Below are 22,435 nucleotides of genomic sequence, written 5' to 3'. Positions count from 1 at the left end.
TCTGTAGATCCTCCATCTTTGGTCCTTTGTTACAATAAACCCGTTTATTTCTTACAACCCGTGTCTTTTCCAAACCTTAAATCCTTTTAGTTTTAGTTTTCAGTCCAAAATATAAGGTTGCTGTCAATAGAACTTGGATATCATAAGTTTCCATTGTTTCTAACAAATGGACGATTGATTTTAACTATAAAATTTACTTCAGAGTTAAAAATAGTGGACTCAAGGCCTAACCCCTCGCTCATTACGGGAGGAGACCCTTTGCTCAGCAGTGGGACATTAATGGGTTAAATTTATATAAAAAATAAATATATAGGAGTAGTTCTTCTCATTATTATATTAGGAAAAATATATTTCAAATTCATTTATTTCAAAACTTTATACATATAATTTAATAATCATTTGTCTTCAAGAAATCCAAATTCTATTGACTTTGGTATTTAATTTTTCGTAGATTTATTGTATATATTTTTGAAAAGTAAATAATAAAATAACACGGATCGCGCAAGATATTATATTGATATGTATAATTCTATCTAGTGGTACATATCAACAATCTATGTATACATTATATATTAAAATCGGGAAAATGGCTATCCACTAACGAGTAAGATATGCCATCTAATTATATTCATCTATATACTGCATATATATTGGCAGTTAAAAAGATTATTTTCGTCTAGGACACTAAACAGAGCCCTACTCAGCTAGATATATATTTTGGAACCATTTTAAAAGTCAAATAAGACAAACAAATCTTGGCAAATATTTTAGCTGTCTCTTGGTACCACTGATTTAAACGCCATTTGTCACGTTTTCATAAAAGTATTTTTTTTTCATAGTTATGTATTTTTAGTTTCACTGGCATTAAAATCAGCGTACAATAAAGTTTATAATCCTTAAACACAAATACGCGATTTAAATACAAATGGCAACGCTCAAAATCGCGATACGATGCTATTTATCGCGAAAAGGCGTAAGTTTTACGCTACTTTTGTCGCTGCGATTTGACATCGCGATTTGTCTGAGGTCTTGAAGTGTTGACTTTTCATTTCAGTTTCGATTTAAATAATAAATTGGTTTATGGGATAGAAGAATAAAAGATATTTACAAGACGCCATCTTCGTTGATTGATATCAGGTAGCTCCTGATCACCATCATGTAGTACAAGTTTTCACCTGAAATATTGAAAATTATGCTTATTAAAGTGCGATGTGGATACATCTTGTATCACTAAGACAAATACTAACAAATATGCCTTTATTTAAAGAATTTTTACTTGCACCGTCGTCGCATACCCGCTATCGGATATAAGGTGATTTTCAGACGTTACGGGTCTACCAAAATAAAAGGAACTAGATAAAGCCACTTTCAGCTACCTGTCAATCGTGGCTAATATACCTCTATATCGTCGTTCTGCCCTTAGGTAGATTACATACCCCAATTCACATAAATACTATTAGGATGCTGTGCATACTACGAGTAAGTATATAGCTTCTATCCAGTTATCGGTCGTGTAATATACAAGAGCTGTTGTATAATAACATGTAGTAGTATTGTCTACTCACCCATGAACAAGATCTGTGCGATGACGTAGCCGGCGTCCAGGTGGAACAGCGCCTTCAGGAAGCCGACGATGAACAGCACCAAGAATATCATCCAGAATATCGAGTACTTCTTGATGAAACTCACTTTCTCCTGGAAATTTAAATTCGCATATGAACAAGAGAATTCCAGTTTTTTATGGGACTGAAATGTTTTAAGAACCATAGTTTTTGGACTGGCCTTAGCTTCTAATTCAGATTAACCTATAGACAAGTTTTTAATTTTGTTAAAGTATTTTTTTGTTTTATGCTAGTTACGAGTATATTAAAATTGCACCTTCAAAATAGATATTGACAACCTAATTAGGTAGTTACAATCTTGATTACTATATCCTTTGCACAAAGGCAGATCTACCAAATTCTTTAAAGATCTCCAACCTTCAAAATGTTTAATGTTTTGCCCGGTGTCGTGGAAAGATGATGCAAATTGACATCCGTTTGGCAACAATCAATTTGCATATGTCCATCATCGTTCCAAAATCTTTTGGAAAGGGCCGATAGTGCTATTACAAATCTCCATACCTAAGTAGTAAATAATACCTACCTTATAAACCCCGTACACAACAACGAGATCGCTGAGGCACTTGACAAACAGCAGCACGACCAGCAGCACCACGATGGTGTACACCACGGACGACATGTTCGCGTCCGAGTCATCACGGCTCTTCTGCGCCTCTGATAGCTCCTTCATCTCGGATGCGAACGTGATCAGCATTATTGCGAGGATGAAGGCGAGGATCTGGAAGAAAGGTAAAAAGGTTATTTAAATATCAATAAATGGTTGGTTCAAGTTTTTGTGCTCCTATTTCTTAATTAAACTTATCAAATTTAGGTACATAAATCTGCGACTTTATTGCTGGAATCTTTTAATTAGTCTCCTGCATGGTTAAGAGCCTTAAATCTGAATTGGAAACTAGAATGTGCAGAAGTTAGATCATAATAACGTTTAGTTGTGTATAGACCAGAGCAAGATACTATTTATTTAATTAATTAGATTCAATAGGTAGATAGAAGTGAACTGAAATAACAATTATGGCATCTAGACTAGGCCAAATTTTTAAAGTTTCCCTTATCTTATTTTTAAAGACTTACTCTTCTTTTATTTCTTTCCTTGAAGAACTCAAAACTTAATCAATATTGAAATTAACCTAAGTATAATTCCGAAATTACATCAGCACATCAAGCTCATCACATACACCTATAACATCTTCAAATACAAATCTATTAGGTGGCCATCAAGTCTATAGCCTCGATAAAGGCAGTAAAGCTAAAACGCAAAGAATCCTATAAGTAGAACGTGTTGGAGTATAAGTGGGTCGTCGCATTAACCCGTTCCTTTCCATTGAGTTTTACGTGCGCGGGAATCATTTGCGATAACTTAATGGCCGATACTTAGAGCCTTTCTTGAGGCATTGATCGAATCGAACTTTTAAGTGAAGACCACGTTTGGAAATGTAGGTAGTAATGTAATAATATTAAAGGTTTAATGTTTGGAAACATGTATTGCTGTAGTCTGAAATTGTTAGGCTACATGTACATAAAAAAGAGGTAGTGATATGAAGATTTTAATACAGAGCCTCTTTTAAGGGTAGTAAATAAATAACGTATCTGAGAACTTAAAAAAAAAATATCGTTAGCCATAGGGCCTGAACTGCTTCGAAAAAATATTTTTCGGTCATGCCGATTTTTTTCTCAATTTAGTGGGGGCAATGTCATACACCCAGATTTTTAAGTTAAGGAAATAATGGAAGATCTAAGCTCAACAACTACCAAGAAACTGTTTAATTACGCAAAAGAATATATGTACTTACAGAGTTGATGACTCCCATAGCCATACATCCTGCTCGCAGATCGAAAATAAAGCAAAACTTGTCTAACACTGGGAGCTCCATCCTTGCCTGGAAATATTCAAATATCTATTTCAATACCACAAAATTATTATAAGGTCCAAAAGGATTTGACCCCCTAGTAAAAAAGTACATTCTTCATGTTCAACAAACGTTAAATACAATTCTAATATAAGGCGTTTCAAAGAATTATTTCCTTAATTTATTTAATACTCCAACTGAATAAGGTATTTGGTTTTGACATTACTCATTCAATGAAGCAGAGAATCGTTCAGCTCATATGAGCAATCAATGTACAGACAGGCGGCGCCAATTTTATACCTATCTGAATGCATGTGTAGTGTCAATGACCAATAATAAATACCTATGCTGAATATGTAAACACATTTTCATTAACAACAAAAGTTTTCATACCTCAAAAGCTGTCCTTTAATTTACTCAGGGGTGAACTAGCGAGCTACACTTTTTACAAATCATTAACACATTACATCCAGATACACAAATAACAATTAACTAAAAAAGAACACTATAATAATCTACACTTAATCTTCAGAACTTAATCAAATAAAAAACCAATCAACTTATCTATCTTAAATCCTCTAATCCCGCACTAACCCACCTTGGCACACCCTCGTCTATTTAATCACTAACTCACACACATACCTAGGTATTAGGTATATCTAGACGTAGATAGCAGCACTATACACTACGACTTAATTAAAGACCACTATTAACAATAAATGCACCACAAAAGGATTCATAATAAGATGATAATTTCCCACCAAATTACTTTGTACTTGAATTTCTCACACTCGATACACTAAAAGAAATTTCACACTGCACTAATCAACATATATACTACGTACATCTCAATTAAAAAGACATCTCCAAGCATCAAAGGCTCAAAACATCTGAACGCCTAATTCTACGTTACCAAATTTAAGAGAATTTTTACATTAAGAGTAATGTTATAGATTTCACATACCATTGTCTGTCAACAGGTAATGTTCACAAGTCGGTCTCTCGATTCACGAGATGTAAGGATTGAAGTAACACATTTTAATGGCTACGCCACAGTATTGTTGGGACAACTTCACTATGCAAAGGCAGCTCTCATTGAACTCGCCGCACCAAGTTAAGGGGAATAGCTGCTAGGATATTGCATTTGGAATAAAAATATTTTTCGAGTGTCATTTAATTTTATTAAAGGTATCTTGTAATGTTTCAAATATAGTGTTATTCCTGTTTTGTTTCTTTTTCAATTTGGTTTAATGAAGTACCATTTCATATTGTTCTCCCACACTCAGAACTGGTTTTGTTAAGCAGGGACGTTTATCAGCATAGGCAGAAACAATGGACAAAGTAAAAACAAAAACTTACTATATAAAATAATTTGTGAACCTAATTAATATTTGTTTGTTTATGGGGAACTCAATCCTATAAACCCAATTTGTTATAGTAAAATGGAGAACCCTATAAATCAGTTTTTTAGATGTTTTTATTTTCTTTTTAGATATCATAGTTACAGGAACACTATAAATGACTTTGTTAGGTTTTGTTCTTCCTTTTATCGCAACTGGAAATTTATCGGGACAGACCTTAGCGTGTTATAAAAATAAAGTTATATTTTATATTTATGCCCTATAAGTATGAAAATCAACATTTCAAGAGCGATTGATAACTGATAACCTTCATTGAATCAATGCACGTAGATACACTGTATTTATTTCTAGAGCATAATCGAATTAATTAAGCTAGGTCATTATCCAATTACTTTCAACCGAGACGTATTAAAGATAGCATATTAAGTCTTTAATCGTTTTGATAATGTTGATAGCACTTTTCCTGTACCTATGAGGAAAAACACTTTCTCTAATAAAATCCATTCCTTTATGGTTACAACAAATATGTTATTATGCGTAATTTAATACTTAAATTAGCTTGTAAGGATCCCACCAAGTGGCTTAATTTTTGTATGACTGAATAATACTTAGGTTTTTTGCAAGCATTCTTCAAGAAGTCTTTCTTTTAGGATTATGAGCTTGATTCCAATCAATCATCCAATTTATTTACTATCGTTAGAAGCTGTACCGCCTCGACTGTATTCATCATGTTATCACACAACAGCAGTAGTTATATTCATCATTTACCAGCCCAACGCATCATCCACAAACTTTAATACCTACTAAATATGAGAACTCCTTTGCCAAAAATTTACTAGCTAAATATTCGGACTCCTTTGACTATCCTTAACAAAAATTTTTTTTTAGCTTTAAAAAAAGACGTCTACTACTACCTTACCAATTTCTTTTATTCCTTCTTCCTTAAAACCTGCAATAAACAGTAAAAAATCTCCAGCATTTTTTTTTTTTACCGATACAAAATCCAACAGTAATACAAGTCTTGGCCTTAACACGGAGGCTGTACGGACCTTGCGCAGAGCATTAGCAGCCGGTCGATATCTCCGGCCGCTACGCCCGTCGTTATTCGTGTCCTACGTGCCCCTACGTGCCTCTACGTACCCCTACGCGGCCTACGTGCCTCTACGTGTTGCGCCTTACGCCCCTTCCTCGTTACCACACACTTATGTGCCGTTTGTATATTACGTGAAGGGAGAAAGTATGAGTATGAAGATAACGAAATTTGTGTTCTTTTTTGTCTTTATTTTGACCTATATTTTTAGGAATGCAAATATTTGATATGAAATGAAGTTTCTTACGTGTATAGTGCGTATAATAACAGTTAAAGAATTTTAATTGTAATGATCTAAAGATGAATGGTATAGACGGTAGTATGCGTGAGTCATACAGTTGATAGATAAAAGCTAGCAATAGTGATTAATATTATAAAATATATATCAATGTATTTGGCGGACTCCAATTTTAACTGCTAATTGATATCTTTCTTCTGTTCTCGTATATTGTTTTATCTAATCTTGTAACTTTGTAAGTTTTTTTCATCAGGTTGGTATAGACTGGTCTTCTGTCTTATTCCACCTCCGTGTTTACTAAAAGCAGGTATACTCTTTTCAATCGCGAATACTATCTAACAAATAATGTAAAAAAATAATTTAAGAGTAGACTTTTTCTTCACTGATCATTTACGTAACACTTATTGCAACAGCCAAAACTGTTTCATTTTAATATAAATTTTCTTTTGAAGCTAATAATGAAATAAATAACGCGCTGTCCATACCATTTTACCTTGACCCATTTTAACATATTTTTAACTCTTTACTGATATAATAAAAATACTTTACCTACGCTGAGCAATATTTATAAATGTATTTTTTTATTTTAGGACGCTTACCACCTGCGTTTATTTGGACTACTTGTACCTACTTTTACAGAAACAAGCGGCCGCCAAGGATTTTGCTGCGTGCACCTTAGTTTTACCATTTTCACATAAAATTTAATGCTGCTGTACTTTTTTAAGCCATAGAGCGTGATGTTTTATCGCCTATAGCCTTCCTAAATAAAGATTCTATTCAACAAAAAAAAAAGAATGTACTTTTTGAGATTAGCATATTCACACTCTTCAGCTTTTAATTATTAGAATACCTAGATAAGTGTTGGGCAAAATTATAAACTTTTTCTAATTTAACGTCTTACATCACGTCTAGTGATTTCTGAAATTAAATCTTGCAGTAGGTGTCAAAGACCCTAGCAAGAAGGGGCAATGACCGGACACAAACGAATCAATGAAGCAATAAAAACCGCCATATTTATTATTGCATCACGAATAGTTCAATGACCTTTCCCACTAATTTACTAGTTAACAGCAATTCCCTTGACACTGAAAACACGATACGAAATTCGTCATCACGCCTTTTACCCGAAGCTATAGGCAGAAGTGTATGATATACGCCAACGTTTCGCTCTTAACAACGTTGGTCCCTTGTAATAACGGTCAGCCGTTTACTATTTACTGGTCACGTTACCAAACTGCGGGCAACTATTGTTACAATATTAATAAGAAAAAAAAATAGTACTGTGCTCAACTCAGGACTCAAACCTGAGACCACACGATCTGCAGTCGAATGCACAACCGACCGCGCCGGCAGTAAAAAAAAATCATTATAACAATAACAGTAATAATATCAATAAACAAAGTCCCGTAACCGCCGAATAGAGATTACGTGATCGCATCGCTGTGACGTCACGAGCCAGCACGTCACACCGTCAGTATGAACCATGCGCTTGCAAACAACACTCGTATTGTGTGCTGTAGTGACATGCGCGCGCGCACTCCGCACCGGTGAGTTTATTTATTAACATATCCTGTAGATTTTAATGTATTATTTTACTTAATAATGTCTAAATGCTGGGTAAAGGCTTCCTCCCGAATCGAGGGAGAGGTTAGGCCCTGATTTTACCACTCTAAGTCCGAGTTGGGGACGATACATGCCCTTAAATATGTTAAAAATTGTGTTATTAATGTAGTACAATTCAGTATTTTTGTTGATACTAAGTTTATGAGTTGAATTGATAGTTTTATTTTATGAATGTATTTAAATGTTTAGTAATTAAAAGAAATGGTTTCAAGGTTATATCACTGTTGGTAGACAATACACTTGAAATTATGACTTGTGATAATGCATACATAATTACGCGTCTGTTTTACATGAAGGTTTAGACAGAAGTGAATGAAATACACCCGCGTTTTGTCTTTAACAATGTTTTTCCCATGTAATAGGGGGCGAGTCTATTGCCATATACCGGGTAATTTACTAAACTCCGGGCTACTATTAGAAATATTGTGTATAATTATTTCTTTCCTTATCTTTGTTGTTATCAGTCTTTCCACGATCTTAAAGATTTGTTAATTAGGTTACTTTGTCACTAATTGTTTTGGTTTTTGTTCTCGAAATTACGAACGCGACTGTGTTCTTTAATCCCAGCAACTTAGTAAAAATAGGTATGCTCGATTTATCTAATATCCTTATATATTATTATCATTTATTTATAATATTATATAGTTTGGAATAAAATAACTGTATCAAATAGGCCATTGTTTCAGGCTAGTGATATTCTGCATTTAGTTTTCAGCAGATTTTGCGAAGGTCGGTACTTCGCCTGCAGTAAGCCATGCATACAAGGCAAGACTGAGTTTTTGGGCAGTCGATCATACATTTCAAGTACTTTTAAACGTATCTAAGTGAGAATAAATGCCGGTATTTTAAAGGAAATTGCAACAAGCTCGCTTCCTATAAAATTAACATTAAATACGAAACAGGTTTGTAAATGCAGTTTTGTGGTACAAATACCAAACACTCTAATTTAATCATGATGATTGAATACCATATTATTTTCCATATAAGTTATTTAACTACTGTTCTTCTTATGTTCTGGGGGTTAATGTTTAGGACTGCTGAGTACAAGTGGTTCCATTCTCGGGCCCTGCAAAGTACTGTTTTCTAATTTACGTAAAATACTTAAAAATAAAATTTTAGAAGTCGCTTATTAACAGCCCTCAGTACCTCGATTCTCTACCACTATCGACTACCGACAACCGGCTAGCTATCGAAATTTTAACATTTAGAATGTACTGCCAAAATATTTCCTACGACACCCGTCAGAGGCGCTGATCAGATTTTCATACAAAATTTCTCGATGACAGGTCGCTTGTCGGTAGACGATAGTAGTAGAGAATCGAGCTACAGTTGTAGTTACAAAGATAAGATTGGTAACTAAAGCCACACTGGCCTATTTCGTGAGAATATTTCAATAGTAGCCCGAAAATCTTTCAATGTGCCCGGTATACTGCAAATTTGCATACCCTATTTCATTTTACTAGCATTGTAAACACTTTACTTTCATATACCTTCGGTTAAATCCTTAGTATTCTTACATAATAATACAAATCAGATCCATTCTTCCCCCTCAATAATTAGTTTAAATGATTTACTTCCTGTCTAGTTAAAAATAATTTGCACGATCTAGCATGAGTTTGCTTTTCTTAAGTTAAACAATTCAGTTGCAATTTCCATAACCGGATTCATAAAATAATTGAAAAGATAAGCGTGACTTACAAAAAATATTAAAAAGTATGATCCTTAAAAACTTCCATTGCTTCATTCACAATAATCATGTCATATACGCAGACTATATGGGAAACTAAATAATGATTACTATTACTAATCTATACTATCTATACTAATATTATAAAGCTGAAGAGTTTGTTTGTTTGTTTGAACGCGCTAATCTCAGAAACTACTGGTCCGATTTGAAAAACTCTTTCAGTGTTAAATAGCCCATTTGCCGAGGAAGGCTATGGGCTTCATATCATCACGCTACGACCAATAGGAGCAGAGTACCAGTAAAAAATGTTACAAAAACGGGTAAAATTATCGCAGCAAAAATTATTAGACGCAAGCGAAGATGCGCGGGTTAGGTAGTCTAAAATAAACATTAGTCTATTTACGTGAACAATAGTATACTATTAGCAACATGTACTAATTCTCTGACTCATTAACGAATAATAACTTTACTGAGAACGTGTTGGAGTTTAAAACAGTTATTGTTTTGTTTCCTTCAGTTATTTACGTCGATGGCCAAATTGTAATAGGCAACGTAAGAAATGAGAACATTAGTAGTTTGGTTAATTTTACCACTTAGTTGCAAGAGAGCTTAGTAGTAATAATTCACTGAAATAGTAGCTCTCGTATTTCTAGATCAGGTTATTTTGTATACTTTGCTTTGTATTTAAGAACAATGTTGTGCATACAATAATTCTTAAGGTTAGCTGCAGGCATTCTATTTCTATATTAATCCTATGTACAGTTTCGATTTTTATGTTGCGGAATCTGTCTCTAAACAGGAAACCTTATCTAGAAACTAACTAAAAGTCTAGAAGCGTATTAAGCAACTTTTATCTTCCACGACTTCCCTATAGACAGAAATGTACAGAGATAATAGCTTGCTTGTTACCATAGTCAGAAAATGTTACGCTGAGTATTATGTAAAACTAAATAATTTTCCCCTGATACAGTGATCTCAGGAATTCCCTCTTTTCTTTCAGTCTCAATATTTTTTTTCTCTTATGCAACTGCATAAGAATTTTGCATTCTGAGGTAACTATTTCAAAATGCATAGAATAAAAAGTGGAAAAAGCAGTTGGTCCACCTTACCGACTAACGACAATACATAATATAATTTTACTGTCCATCAGATCAGCAGTACTGGTCAGAACTAGCCGAGAATGAGTTGAACGAAGCCCTGCAAGTGAAGCTGAACTACAACACGGCTAAGAATGTGATCCTCTTCATCGGAGATGGTATGGGACCGAACACCGTCACGGCGACCAGGATCTACAAGGGTGGGGAGTCACACCGCCTGGTGTATGAGAAGTTCCCCCATATGGGACTGTTGAAGGTAGGTACTTCGATTCTTCAATATTTTATTGGTTATTTTGTTTGTCGTTAATATAGTAGGCACATAAGTCTAACTTTGGATAGCAAATTGCGGTACCAGAGTTTCTCTGAAGAGTGTTGTTAGTTGGCCGAGGGTGGTTTTAGTCGGTAGGAATCCGACATAACCCGAGTAGTAACTCCAAATAGGGTATCTTTAGAAGACTTCCCCCTCGTTGATAAAAAAGGCTATAATTAGACAACTCATGTTTGTATTCGCTATTGCATAGAATGCTGCCGTTTTTAGCCTTTGAGTACAAAATCTTAACAATGATATCAGATATTAATAATTTAAACTTATTATAGATCTTAGGAGAGGTGGAAAGATTGATAAATAATACTCACATGCAAATCGTCACGTTATGTTCAGCAAAGCAGATTTTATCTTATCCCCTGTTTAACTTCTTATTGTTTAATCATTTGTCGGTTATCTTCGTAGATTAATGAGTTTTATAGCTAATCCAGTCTAGACATTGGACTAAGTTTGTTTATCATACTAAACTGAAGATCTTGTAATATAGTAGTTTCTCGCGAGGCATGCAAAGTCCTCAACCCGCACTTGGCCAGGGCCTAACTCCCTCGTTCGGGAGGATTCCTTGCCCAGCAGCGGGAAAATATTGGGTTAAATAAAAGGACTTCTTTTCATGACTGCCTCTATAGCGCGGTAGGTAGTGTATCCGACTCATGATAATGAGGTTTCAGGTCGGGATAAGATATATTGGTCTTTTCTAATTTATGTTAGAATATTTTCAATTGTAGCCCGGAATAATGTTATTTATTTATCTGCAAATACTTTTTTTAAATTTACTTATGTGATCCACTGCTGAAAAAGGACTGTTGCAAAATCTTTTATTCCCCTCGATTGGTTAATCAAAGTTGATTATTATTAGAATTGTTAAAATCAAATATAATAATATGACAAAATTAGGTTTAACATTATGCGTAGAAACAAATACTTATTATTACATAATTCAAGGTAACCCCATTTTTTTAGTTCATGATAAGACTCTTAAATTAGTCCAAACGATGATATCTAAAATTAAACAGGAATTAACGTGCTTTTATCTCATCCTCAATTATTATTTTGCTATTGCGATACAAGTTAAACTGCCAATTGAGTAGAAAACTGACTTCATCTTCTTCTTATCGTATGGTTAGTGGTCAACCTAGTGTCAAAGTTATTCAAGCCGCCCGAAAGGCCTTTGACGTGGCTTAACGACTGTTATCTTAGTAGACAACAACCGGGAAAAACTGACTGATCTGTATAACAATGAACTAAACTGTTTATTGATAAAATAAAAATTTAAAAAACCCCCGACACAAGAACTTAATTTCCTTTAATAAGAAAAAAATATAAAAATAACTTAATAATAACTTGGGCATGCCGACTAAAAACCTGTTGTGTTTCTTCTACGATCATAATTAAGTCGCCAGGAGGGCTATCACGTATCTCAGTTGACATCTATTTAAAAGCCACTATGCTTTGCATTGTTTTCTACCTTAGATTATAGTAATTAACTCGTTACGTCAAAGCGGCAATGTACTGAATATTGACCATCGGTTTGACATACACTTAGGTATTGTCAACTGAAATAAGTGATTAGCTCTCGGACGCGGTTCCTTCATTTCGATACGCCGCGTAGTAGTCCGTATCTTGTATTCAAGGCTCTGTAATAATTTACGGGCAATAGTAAAAATGGCCCAAAAATATTCAATCATGAACAATTTTCTTCCAGACATATGCAGCAAATAAAATGGTGCCCGATTCGGCGTGTTCAGCGACCGCTCTGTTCAGTGGTATAAAGACCAACAAGGACACTATGGGAGTCGATGCAACAGTACAACGATATGATTGCGAAGCCTCTCTCAAACCTGAGGCCAGACCCGTCAGTTTGGCTTCACTGGCTCTTAAAGCTGGGAAAAGTGCCGGTAGGTAGTTTACTTGTCAAGTTTCGTGTACTACTAAAAATAAAATAGAATACCATTGTGCTTAATAACAAAATATGGTAAATAAGTAAACCCTCTTCTTTTTATTCTTATAATTGGCATTCTTTTGTTTTGTTTTACTATGAAAGGAAGAATAAAAAAGTGATCAAAACATGCCTTAATTGCGTAAGTAAATTTAGCACAATATTGTCCACTGAATTACTAGGAACTGATATTCTCCCGGAATGAGAGAGAGTTCTTTATTCCACCACACTGAGGTGTTTTCCCCCAATATCCAAGTGCAATCGCACATTTCAACTTATTTAAAACCATGCAATCATCTTTTTCAGACGATAACGTCACAAGACCTTGATCTTTAGTATTTTAGTAAACATACAACTATAAATATGGGAAATTTCCTTGCTTTTTGCTTACAATCCTGGCATTGTAACACATAATATTAACTTTGTTTTAATACACGCAGAGCAAACATACGTGTCAGTTTATAAACATTAATATTAATTGTAATAATACGGATAGTTGAGAATTTAAAGATAAACTTAAATTCGTAAACCGAGGAGTATCCATCCGCCATTAAAGTGATTACGAGTCCAGGCGTGTAGCTTAATTCTCTATTACTATCCACTACCGACAACCGACCTGTCATCGAGAAATTTTGTATGAAAATCTGATCAGCGCCTCAGACGGGTGTCGTAGGAAATAATTTGCCAGTACATCCTAAATGTAAAACTTTTGATACTCGACAGAACCGATTGTACAGAATCGGGCTACTGTTCAATATTTATAATTAAAATCACTGACCCTTCGGCACCCGGCAAGGTGATTCCTTTGGAACGAAGTGTCGTTTCACTGACAATAATAGTTCTACATTCTAGGTTATGAATGGATTAAATCTTGCATGCTTAAAAAGTTCTCTAAACAAGTCTTAGTCCAAAGAGCCCACACCGCGTCCAGAGCGATCTAGACTCAATGGTTAAACTCGTCCCTATTTCGCACTTAATTACCATAGTTAGCCCAATCCTTTACCTCTTTTCGTTAAGAAACCCCACATAGGGACAGTAACGGTCTTCAGTCTATAAGAAAGGTTAAGGTTTAAGGGTTAAGGTTCTATAGAAAATAACACAAGTTTCTGTATATTGCAGGTATAATAACAACAATGAGAGTGACCCACGCGACACCGGCAGCAATGTACGCCCACAGTGCTGAGCGTGGTTGGGAGTGCGAGGCGAAGATGCCAGCCGGGACTGAACAGTGCAAGGACATCGCCAGGCAACTCATCGAAGACTTCCCTGGGAAAGACCTTCAGGTAAATAAATGAGAATATCATGCAAACAGCGCAATAATCATGTTTTAACAGCATTTAGATTATGTTCAGTTCCCAAACTTGGAGGTACCATATAGCTTTTGTATTTTTCTCTGGCTAAAAGCTCTAACATTTGAGTCCTGCCTTCTTGAATCATGAATTTTCTGTCACACACACATTACTGCTTGCTTTAGATTCAGATCAAATATCTCTGTTGAATGTATCCTTTTCTACAAGTCAATGAATTGTATCAGGATATTTTTTGGACAAGCTAATTCGCAATATAATGAAATACCTACTTCTATGTTAAGCAGTAACTTCGCGGCTAGCCGCTCTCGTTTAACCGCTAGTAAGGGGACTTATAGAATACGCTTGTAAAACTTAGTTGTTTAAGTTAAAGAAATGTTGCTTGAGAATAATATCGTTAACCTTTAAACCGGGCGAAGCCGGGGCGCTAGTCTAATTTATGAAAACATGTCTATTGTGTAAAAAATAAGAGACTACTTTCAGGTAATCATGGGAGGTGGTATGCAAGGCCTGGTCACGAACTCAACGGCGGCCGCCGACGATCCCTTCGACTACTGGGGCTGTCTCCGACAAGATGGACGTAACCTCGTACGAACGTACAAGGAAGATAAGACGAACCGGGGCTTCAAGCCTAGTGTAGTCACTAACAATAAGGAGCTGGGAGAACTAGATGTGGAGAATACTGATTATTTGTTAGGTAAATATTTATTTTAGTAACTTTTGTAGAGTATACATCGCTCACTTGCGACGATAATGTGACATTTCAAAACCTCAATTTTACAGCATACCATTTTTAAACTTTTGATCGTCGCTAGTGCTACACTGCGATAGTTGCGTCACTTGCTCTCGTTACTCCGCCATTTTTGGAGTAAAAAATATCGCGTTTTTGTAGAATAAAGAGGCGATTTACGCATAAAGGCGATTTCGAATAACTAAAAATAAAAATTACGAATTTTTAGAATTATGACATTGGCGTCGCAAGTGAGCTACATGTAACTAGACTATTATACTGTACAAGTAACTATATTTTTGGACGTCAACGGGCAAGGGAAGTTTGTAAAGATAAGTGTTCATTGGCCTACCCCTGGGAATAGGCATGATGTGTATGTAGTAACCCGTTATCTTCCTTCAAGAAGTCAGTTATGCGTCACAAACAAACCATCGATCACAATTCTGAATTCACAAATGAACATTGCTACTATTTTCTATTCATACTGACCCGTCCTATTTTATTTCTCAGGAGTTTTTGCCAACGGTCATCTGAAGTACGATCACGAAAGAGACACGGGTCCGAATGGAATGCCTTCGATATCTGACATGGTGGAAGCTGCTATTAAAGTACTGAGGAAGAATGACAAGGGGTATTTCTTGATGGTCAGTAATGTTTACTCTTAGTAGCATAAGATAAGTTAGTATCTTGTTTAGACACTAAGTAGCTGGGGGGCTATCACGTATCTGAGTTGTCAAACATTTGAAAGCCATTATGCTGTACATTGTTTTCTCTCTTAGAATATTGTGATTAACACGTTACGTCAAAGCAGCAATGTACTGAATAGTGACCATAAATTTGACGTACACTAGCTATCAACTGAGATACGTGATAAGCCTGCAGGTCATGATCAAGTAACTGAATTTTTTTTTTAGCTTTTAAGGTTGGAAAAGAATCGACTTTATTTTCCGATAAAAATATTATAATAAAACATACAAGCCTGACCCGTGAGGCTCCGCTCGCGTACATAGTCTCATCAAATATTTTTTTTTTAAATAAGTGTACCTAGCTCATGTTTGATCTCAGACCTTCAACCGTCTCCATCAAAATCTGTTTAATGGTCTCTTAACGGAAAACATAGACAGACATACATTTGCTTTTATAATAACAGTATCCTATGTTATTATTTACGTTCTTATATTTTTTTTATTTCAAGGTAGAAGGCGGCAACATCGACATGGCTCACCACAGGAGCTGGGCTAAGCGTGCTATCGACGAATCAGCAGCCATGGAAGCCGCGGTAGACCTCGCAGCTAACATGACTGATGCAGAAGACACATTGCTGATCGTCACCAGCGATCATACGCACACACTGTCTATCAATGGATACCCGGAGAGAGGAACCAATGTGTTTGGTAAGAATTGGTTGTTTTTAAACTCTCGCGACTTGTCAAATTCAAATTCAAAATATCCTTTATTTCGTAAACTTCGTACAAAGTATTTGAATCCGTTCTTTTATGTCTAATCCGAAATTTTTGTCCGTTTCGGAATAGCTGGTTGCTCATGAGAAGAAACGGCAAGAAACTCGGCTTGTTCACATAATATTATAATGATACGGGTCTTAAACGCGATTGAAATTAATTAAAGGTCAGGGTACCTTATTTGTTTACCCGACGTTTCGATCGAATTACATCGACCGTGGTTACGGGCCGACTGATGTGACTGCTAAGCGACGTCTCCTTTTAGATTCGTTGCTTTGTTGCTTTTAAGAATGCTTTAAAGTAAATATTGGTAGAGAAACCAGTGAAGCACCAGAAACACGATTGTCTATAAGCGGTTCTATCGATTACTGAGCGTTTGCATTTTGCGCAAAAAAATCTAGCTATGTCGATAGCTTTTCAAACACATTATAGGAACACTCATCCTACTATTGCTATCAGTGGATTTGAATAAAAAAAAACATGTGAATAATTCAAGGATGCCCTGCCGCTTATTAGTAAATATCAATTTGAGCTAAGAGTCTCCGTATTCGAAGAGCTTGTTAAACATCAGCCCCGCCTATTGTCAACAATTATGATAACAGTCATTTAGGTAAGTCAATGTTACAAAGTATGTATTATTTAATGATGGGATAACCAAGTGCTATTTACTTAGTTGAGAACAAAAGTTTAAGAAAAAAGATTTGTGTTGGAGAATGTGACTATAAATAATGTGATAGAATATAGAATATAATAATATGTATGCAAGTACATCCATATCAATCTCTATTCCTTTAGGACCCTTACAAACTTATTTTGCTTTATTTACATTTATTCATGATGGAAGAAACATATATGTTACGATGATACAGGTATATTATTGAGTAGTACGAATAATTAGTACGATAATTTTAAGTTATTCAATCTTCTGAATTATTATCTACAAAAAAAAACATCCGTAACAATAAAACAAAGATCATGATGAAAAGACAATTGATCATATCTGAGTTAGCCTGTGTTTATCAGTTTATTATCGTTGAATTAAATAATAATTTATCTAAGTATTTAATGTCGCAGATAATACTGTAGGTACCTACAGGTATGTTTTACTAAAATGTCTTAATAAGATAAGTACTTTAGATCTTGAAGTTATTAATATAAATTGATGAAAAATGTATGTACGCGCATAACCTTTGAGCAACTAGACTAAATTGGATGATTCTTTTTTTAGTATGTTTCTAACTATAGAGACAAGGTTTGTATGGGATCGATGGGATCGAAATTCCCGCTGGAATAGTTTTTTTTTTCTTCTTTATAACCCATTACTGTCCCACTGCGGGGCAAGGGTCTCCTCCCAAACGAGGGGGAGGGGTAAGGACTTGAGTCCACCACGCTAGTTAATACTATAAACAATCTCGACAAAAATTAAACTATCGATACTCAGGAAGTGACGCCAAAAATTAATAGAATCTTTACTACGAATACAATACCTGTTCAGATATAATACAATCTGACGGAAACCGCCACAGTAGGTAGATACCGTTAATTAGCTAGACGTTTTTTAATAAGGCGTATACTTTATACGACTGCCACATGTCTATCTATGCTCACTAACGATAATCTTCATGTCTTGTCACTAAAAAATAATGACCGGTTGAAAATTCAACAGGTACTTACTAGGGATGCCCAAAAACTTCGTTGAATACATCGATATACCTATTAAATTTATCGAAGTAACGAGAAGTCAGTTCTTTTATTGCAAAATGAGGGTTAGTTTAGTAGAAAATGTAAAGTAAAAACTTTAATTATAAAAAAAATAAAGTCTAATAACACTGTTTATTAAACCGGTTTTAAACGAAAAAGAGTTTGAAGATTTCGATACCTTTATTGTTACCCGACGTTTCGGCCGACTTATATCGGAACCGCTTAGCTAGTTTAGTAGTATTATGTGAACATGCAATTACAGTTAAATAATTTTAATTCTCGTTAGGATGCAGCGTTAATATAAAAAAATAAGTACGATAATAATAACCTTGTCGTAATCTGAAAGTCTCAAATGACATGATACAATAATATAATATCAGTTCGAATGGTCAACAAACGATTAATCGCATAGTGATACATCGTTACTCCGATATAAATCGTATCTCGAGCATCCTACAATCACTATAAAGAAGCTACCAGACCGGTGACCATTACATCATTAAACGTGAAACACGAGAGGCGAAAACACGTGTGTGTATAGCGCAAGTGCTGTGTCAAAAACACAATGATTTTGACATTGATTCTATTAAGCGTAATAGCTTTAGCCTTGATAACTATTATTCTCATCGGCAACAACAATGAACGGTACTGGAAAAAACGCGGTGTTAAATTCTACAGCAAGAATAAAGTGACCGGTATTTTTTGGGATTTCTTCACGAAAAAAGGAGCTATGTTTGAGAGACTCGGAGATTTGTACAATGAGTACAAGAAAGAACCGGCTGTTGGTTTCGGGTCGATAATGACGCCTGCCTTATTCGTCACCAATCCAGAGAACATACAACATATTCTACAGACTGATTTCAACTCTTTTCATCACAGAGGACTGCAAAGCAATGAAGGTGATCAACTGGGCGATAATATTGTCTTCACGGATGGACCCAGGTGGAAGTTGATGCGCCAGAGCATGACTCCTTTGTTTACAGGAACTAAGTTAAAGAATATGTACTATATTATAGACAAAAGTGCTCAAGATTTTGTTGTTTACTTGAAAGAGCATCCTAAACTCTGGGAAGGTGACTGTTTCGAGACGTTGTTAACGTTTTGCAATGCTGCTGTTTGCGGCGCCATATTCGGCATCAGTTCAGAATCCATATTTGACACGCCCTTCCTTGCTGTCGCCAAAAAGGTTATTGCCCCAACATGGAGATTCAATCTATCATTTGCAGTGATCAGTGCGAGTCCGAGATTTTCTAAATTGATTGGTCTCAAGTTGTTTACAGACGTTGAAGATTTCTTAATAGGAGCTATGAAAAATGTAATACAACAAAGAGAAAAGGAGAATGTAAAGAAACATGACTTCGCTGACTTGTGTATTAATATACAGAAAAATGGTGTAATGAGAGATCCTGTAAGCGGTTGCGAGGTGGTACCCACTTACAGTCAATTCGCGGCTCAAGCTTTGGCTTTCTTAGCAGCTGGTGTCGAACCTGTAGCCACAGTCATATTTACCGCGTTAATACATCTCGGACGCAATCCAGATATGTTAGAGAAAATGCTTCGGGAAGTAGACGATACTTTTGAAAAGCATAACGAAGATATATCGTATGATGTAATAATGAGTATGGAATATACAGACAAAGTGCTTAACGAAGCGATGAGAATAAACCCTCCCCTTGGATATTTGGGTAGGAAATGCGTCAAAGACTCAGTGTTACCGGTTGGCAATATCAGAGTAGAAAGCGGAACAAATATGTTTATTCCTGTGTACGCGATACATCACGATCCAGACATATATCCTGAGCCAGAGGTGTTTGATCCTGAGAGATTTGCAAGCGGTAATAAACAGGGTGACGTGTTTTTCATGCCTTTTGGTTTGGGTAATAGAATGTGTATTGGCTCGAGGTACTCAAAGTTACAAATGGCCGCCGGTTTGGTACATATTTTGCGACACTTCACAGTCAAAACAAAAGAATTGAAAACGGAGACGCAGTTTAAAGCACACTTTATAAATGTCAGACCAATTAGCGCCGATGTTGAGTTTATTCCTAGAAATATTAAATGAAGGAACACTGGCTGGACACAGATTTTAATTGAACTGTCACAAATGCTTTTTTTTTGTAATAAAATGTAATAAAATTAAACTGCATTACGAATTTGGTTTATTTATTACTTATCCTAAGTAGTTCGAAACAACATTGACTCAAAGATTGCCTTCGTTACTGAAAAACTTGTTGCATAGAAAAACAACGATTTGATTTTAATAGAGGTATTCTCGCAATTGTTCAACTTTCGCAAAAAACAGGTAAAGAACGAGGAAAAAACGTATATTTATTTACTGTACAATACGAACCTCGAATGACACAAACAATTTGACGAAATAACTATGTTAAAATCGCCAAACATGCAATGAAAATACACTACGTACTAGGTAGGTACTCGTTTGAAACTACGTAAAGCAGACGTTTGATCGGTCCCAAACAAAAAAGTTCTCCGATGATCGAGCGTCGGTTAGGCGCAATTTCGGGCCTTACTGGTACAGCAGCTGTAAAATCCTACTAATGTTATATGTATGTATGTATGTTACTCTTTCACGCAAATACTACTGAACCGATTACGATGAAATTCGGTATATAGGTAACTGAAGACCTAGAATAACACATAGGCTGTATCCCGGCGTTGCCGAAGGATCGGGATTTACACGAGACGGGTTTCCACGCGGACGTAGTCGAGGGCGGCCTCTAATTGCTAATAAAACTTTGTTTTTCTTCCAGACATAGCTGAAGCGTCGTCAAACGATGGCATCAACTACACAACATTGTCCTACAGTACGGGAGGGCCTGAGACCTTCCAGTATTACGTAGTGTCTGATGAGAACGGGCATTCAGTGAGGAGAAGAGACCCCAGCCTGGATGATACGCAGCAGTTCGACTATCATTTCCAGGCAGGGATAAGGCTGAAGGAGAATAGTCATGGGGGAGGCGATGTGGCTATTTATGCTAGAGGTAAGTCAGTTATATTCATATTAACTGGTGTGTTAACTTCAAAAATCAGGATAAAGGAAGATATGAACATGAAATCATATCCAGGCACTTCTTAAATGATTACTTGTAAAGCTTATTAATAATTCTCAATATGCGTCATATTAGTAGATAATGTTTTCAATATTTTTTATATTTTCTATAAGTGTAAGGGGAGAGTCTCTTGGATCTCACTTAGTTTTCTACTTAAAACATCACCAGAAGCGTGATTCTCTACAGTCGGTACTATCAAGATAAAGTTTGATATATGTCAAAGGCCTTTCGGGCGGCTTGAACAACTTTGACACTAGTATGATCACTAACCATACAATAAATAAAAACACAGTCGAATTGAGAACCTCCTCCTCTTTTTTAGTCGGTTAATAAGTATATATTTAGCCTACACGTATTATTATGTTCTTGGCAGGTCCCCACGCGCACCTGTTCCACAACGTGCACGAACAACACTACGTATACTACGCGATCTCGTACGCAGCCAAGCTGGGAGCCTACAGCAGTGCAGCGTCTATCAACGCCAGCTTACATTTACTGAGTATTGTTATAGTAGCTATCAGTGTGTTCAAATTGTGACTGTGAATTTGTATTTTTTTAGTAAATTTTGTATTTTATTTGTGGTTTTATTTAAGGTCAATGTTAAGGTTGTTACTTTTTACATACATAATTATCACGCGTGTTTTACCCAAATGTGTATACAAATTTCGGCAATAACAATTTTAGTCCCATGTAATAGGGGGTGAATCTATGGTTAGTAACCAAACTCTAGCCCCCTATCGAGTAATACGTAAAATAGAAACGATCAATAGTACTTTGTCCGACCCAGGAAGCGAACCGACGAGACGTCATAATAAGCAGTCGCATGCACTACTGACTGCACTGCACAGAACGTTTTTGATAATTTATGCTATAGTACTTAGTATTCAGTATTAAAATACAAATAAACATGAATTAATATTACACGATTCGTCTGAGTCACACTTGTTTATGTAAATGATTTATTTATCCTTAACGACATATTCCTAAACAAATCATGCATTAGTTTTGACGCAGGCCGCGACGATAATAGCACTACTAAATAATGAAAGAGACTGCTGATTCTCTACAGTCGGCACTATCGAGTATCGAGAGATAGATATTTAAAACTTAATGTACTGCCATAATAGTGCCTCTGATGCCCGCTAGAGGCGCTGTGGAGGCTTTCATTCGGCATTTGTCGGTAGCTAGGCAACAGTTGATAGTCTTTAGTGGTAGAGAATCGAGAATTCGTTGGCGACGACAAAGGACATCATTGATTTTGGGCCTGCCAGCCAACAAACGGCATAGAACAAGCCAGTTGGAGCAATAGTTAGTGTGAAACAATGGTTATGTAGCGATAA

The 22,435-nt window shown here is 35.8% G+C and overlaps 3 protein-coding genes across 3 annotated transcripts; 2 read left to right on the top strand and 1 right to left on the bottom strand.

Moving 5' to 3' along the window:
- Nucleotides 1–285: 285 nt before the first annotated feature.
- Nucleotides 286–4,570, bottom strand: LOC142977142 (uncharacterized). The gene is made up of 5 exons (XM_076120877.1): nt 4,434–4,570; nt 3,413–3,499; nt 2,146–2,340; nt 1,566–1,695; nt 286–1,175 (listed from the first exon to the last, which is right to left on the bottom strand). Exons 1-5 carry the CDS (start codon nt 4,434–4,436, stop codon nt 1,105–1,107), a joined length of 486 nt encoding a protein of 161 aa, XP_075976992.1. The 5' UTR covers nt 4,437–4,570; the 3' UTR covers nt 286–1,104.
- Nucleotides 4,571–7,594: 3,024 nt separating this feature from the next.
- Nucleotides 7,595–21,670, top strand: Alp12 (Alkaline phosphatase 12). The gene is made up of 9 exons (XM_076120744.1): nt 7,595–7,705; nt 10,619–10,821; nt 12,593–12,785; nt 13,946–14,109; nt 14,617–14,830; nt 15,374–15,507; nt 16,059–16,257; nt 20,796–21,026; nt 21,469–21,670. Exons 1-9 carry the CDS (start codon nt 7,642–7,644, stop codon nt 21,630–21,632), a joined length of 1,566 nt encoding a protein of 521 aa, XP_075976859.1. The 5' UTR covers nt 7,595–7,641; the 3' UTR covers nt 21,633–21,670.
- On the top strand, nt 18,482–20,216 carry LOC142977057 (cytochrome P450 6B7-like). The gene has a single exon (XM_076120745.1). The coding sequence runs from the start codon at nt 18,590–18,592 to the stop codon at nt 20,084–20,086; it is 1,497 nt and encodes a 498-aa protein (XP_075976860.1). The 5' UTR covers nt 18,482–18,589; the 3' UTR covers nt 20,087–20,216.
- Nucleotides 21,671–22,435: the final 765 nt, after the last annotated feature.

This window comes from Anticarsia gemmatalis, chromosome 12, assembly GCF_050436995.1.
Source record: "Anticarsia gemmatalis isolate Benzon Research Colony breed Stoneville strain chromosome 12, ilAntGemm2 primary, whole genome shotgun sequence".
Taxonomy (NCBI): domain Eukaryota; kingdom Metazoa; phylum Arthropoda; class Insecta; order Lepidoptera; family Erebidae; genus Anticarsia; species Anticarsia gemmatalis.
Note: the sequence above shows the minus strand (reverse complement) of the source record. Positions and strands in the feature narration are given on the sequence as shown.

Bases quoted from the DNA above. Each gene is read 5' to 3' on its own strand.
- LOC142977142 (XM_076120877.1), bottom strand. The intron at 2,341-3,412 runs GTAAGTACATAT...CCTTTCTTCCAG, and splicing joins CTATGGGAGTCATCAACTCT to ATCCTCGCCTTCATCCTCGC. The intron at 1,696-2,145 runs GTAGGTATTATT...TTAAATTTCCAG, and splicing joins TTGTGTACGGGGTTTATAAG to GAGAAAGTGAGTTTCATCAA.
- Alp12 (XM_076120744.1), top strand. From the start codon at position 7,642: ATGCGCTTGCAAACAACACTCGTATTGTGTGCTGTAGTGACATGCGCG. The intron at 7,706-10,618 runs GTGAGTTTATTT...ACTGTCCATCAG, and splicing joins CGCGCGCGCACTCCGCACCG to ATCAGCAGTACTGGTCAGAA. The intron at 21,027-21,468 runs GTAAGTCAGTTA...TGTTCTTGGCAG, and splicing joins TGTGGCTATTTATGCTAGAG to GTCCCCACGCGCACCTGTTC.
- LOC142977057 (XM_076120745.1), top strand. From the start codon at position 18,590: ATGATTTTGACATTGATTCTATTAAGCGTAATAGCTTTAGCCTTGATA.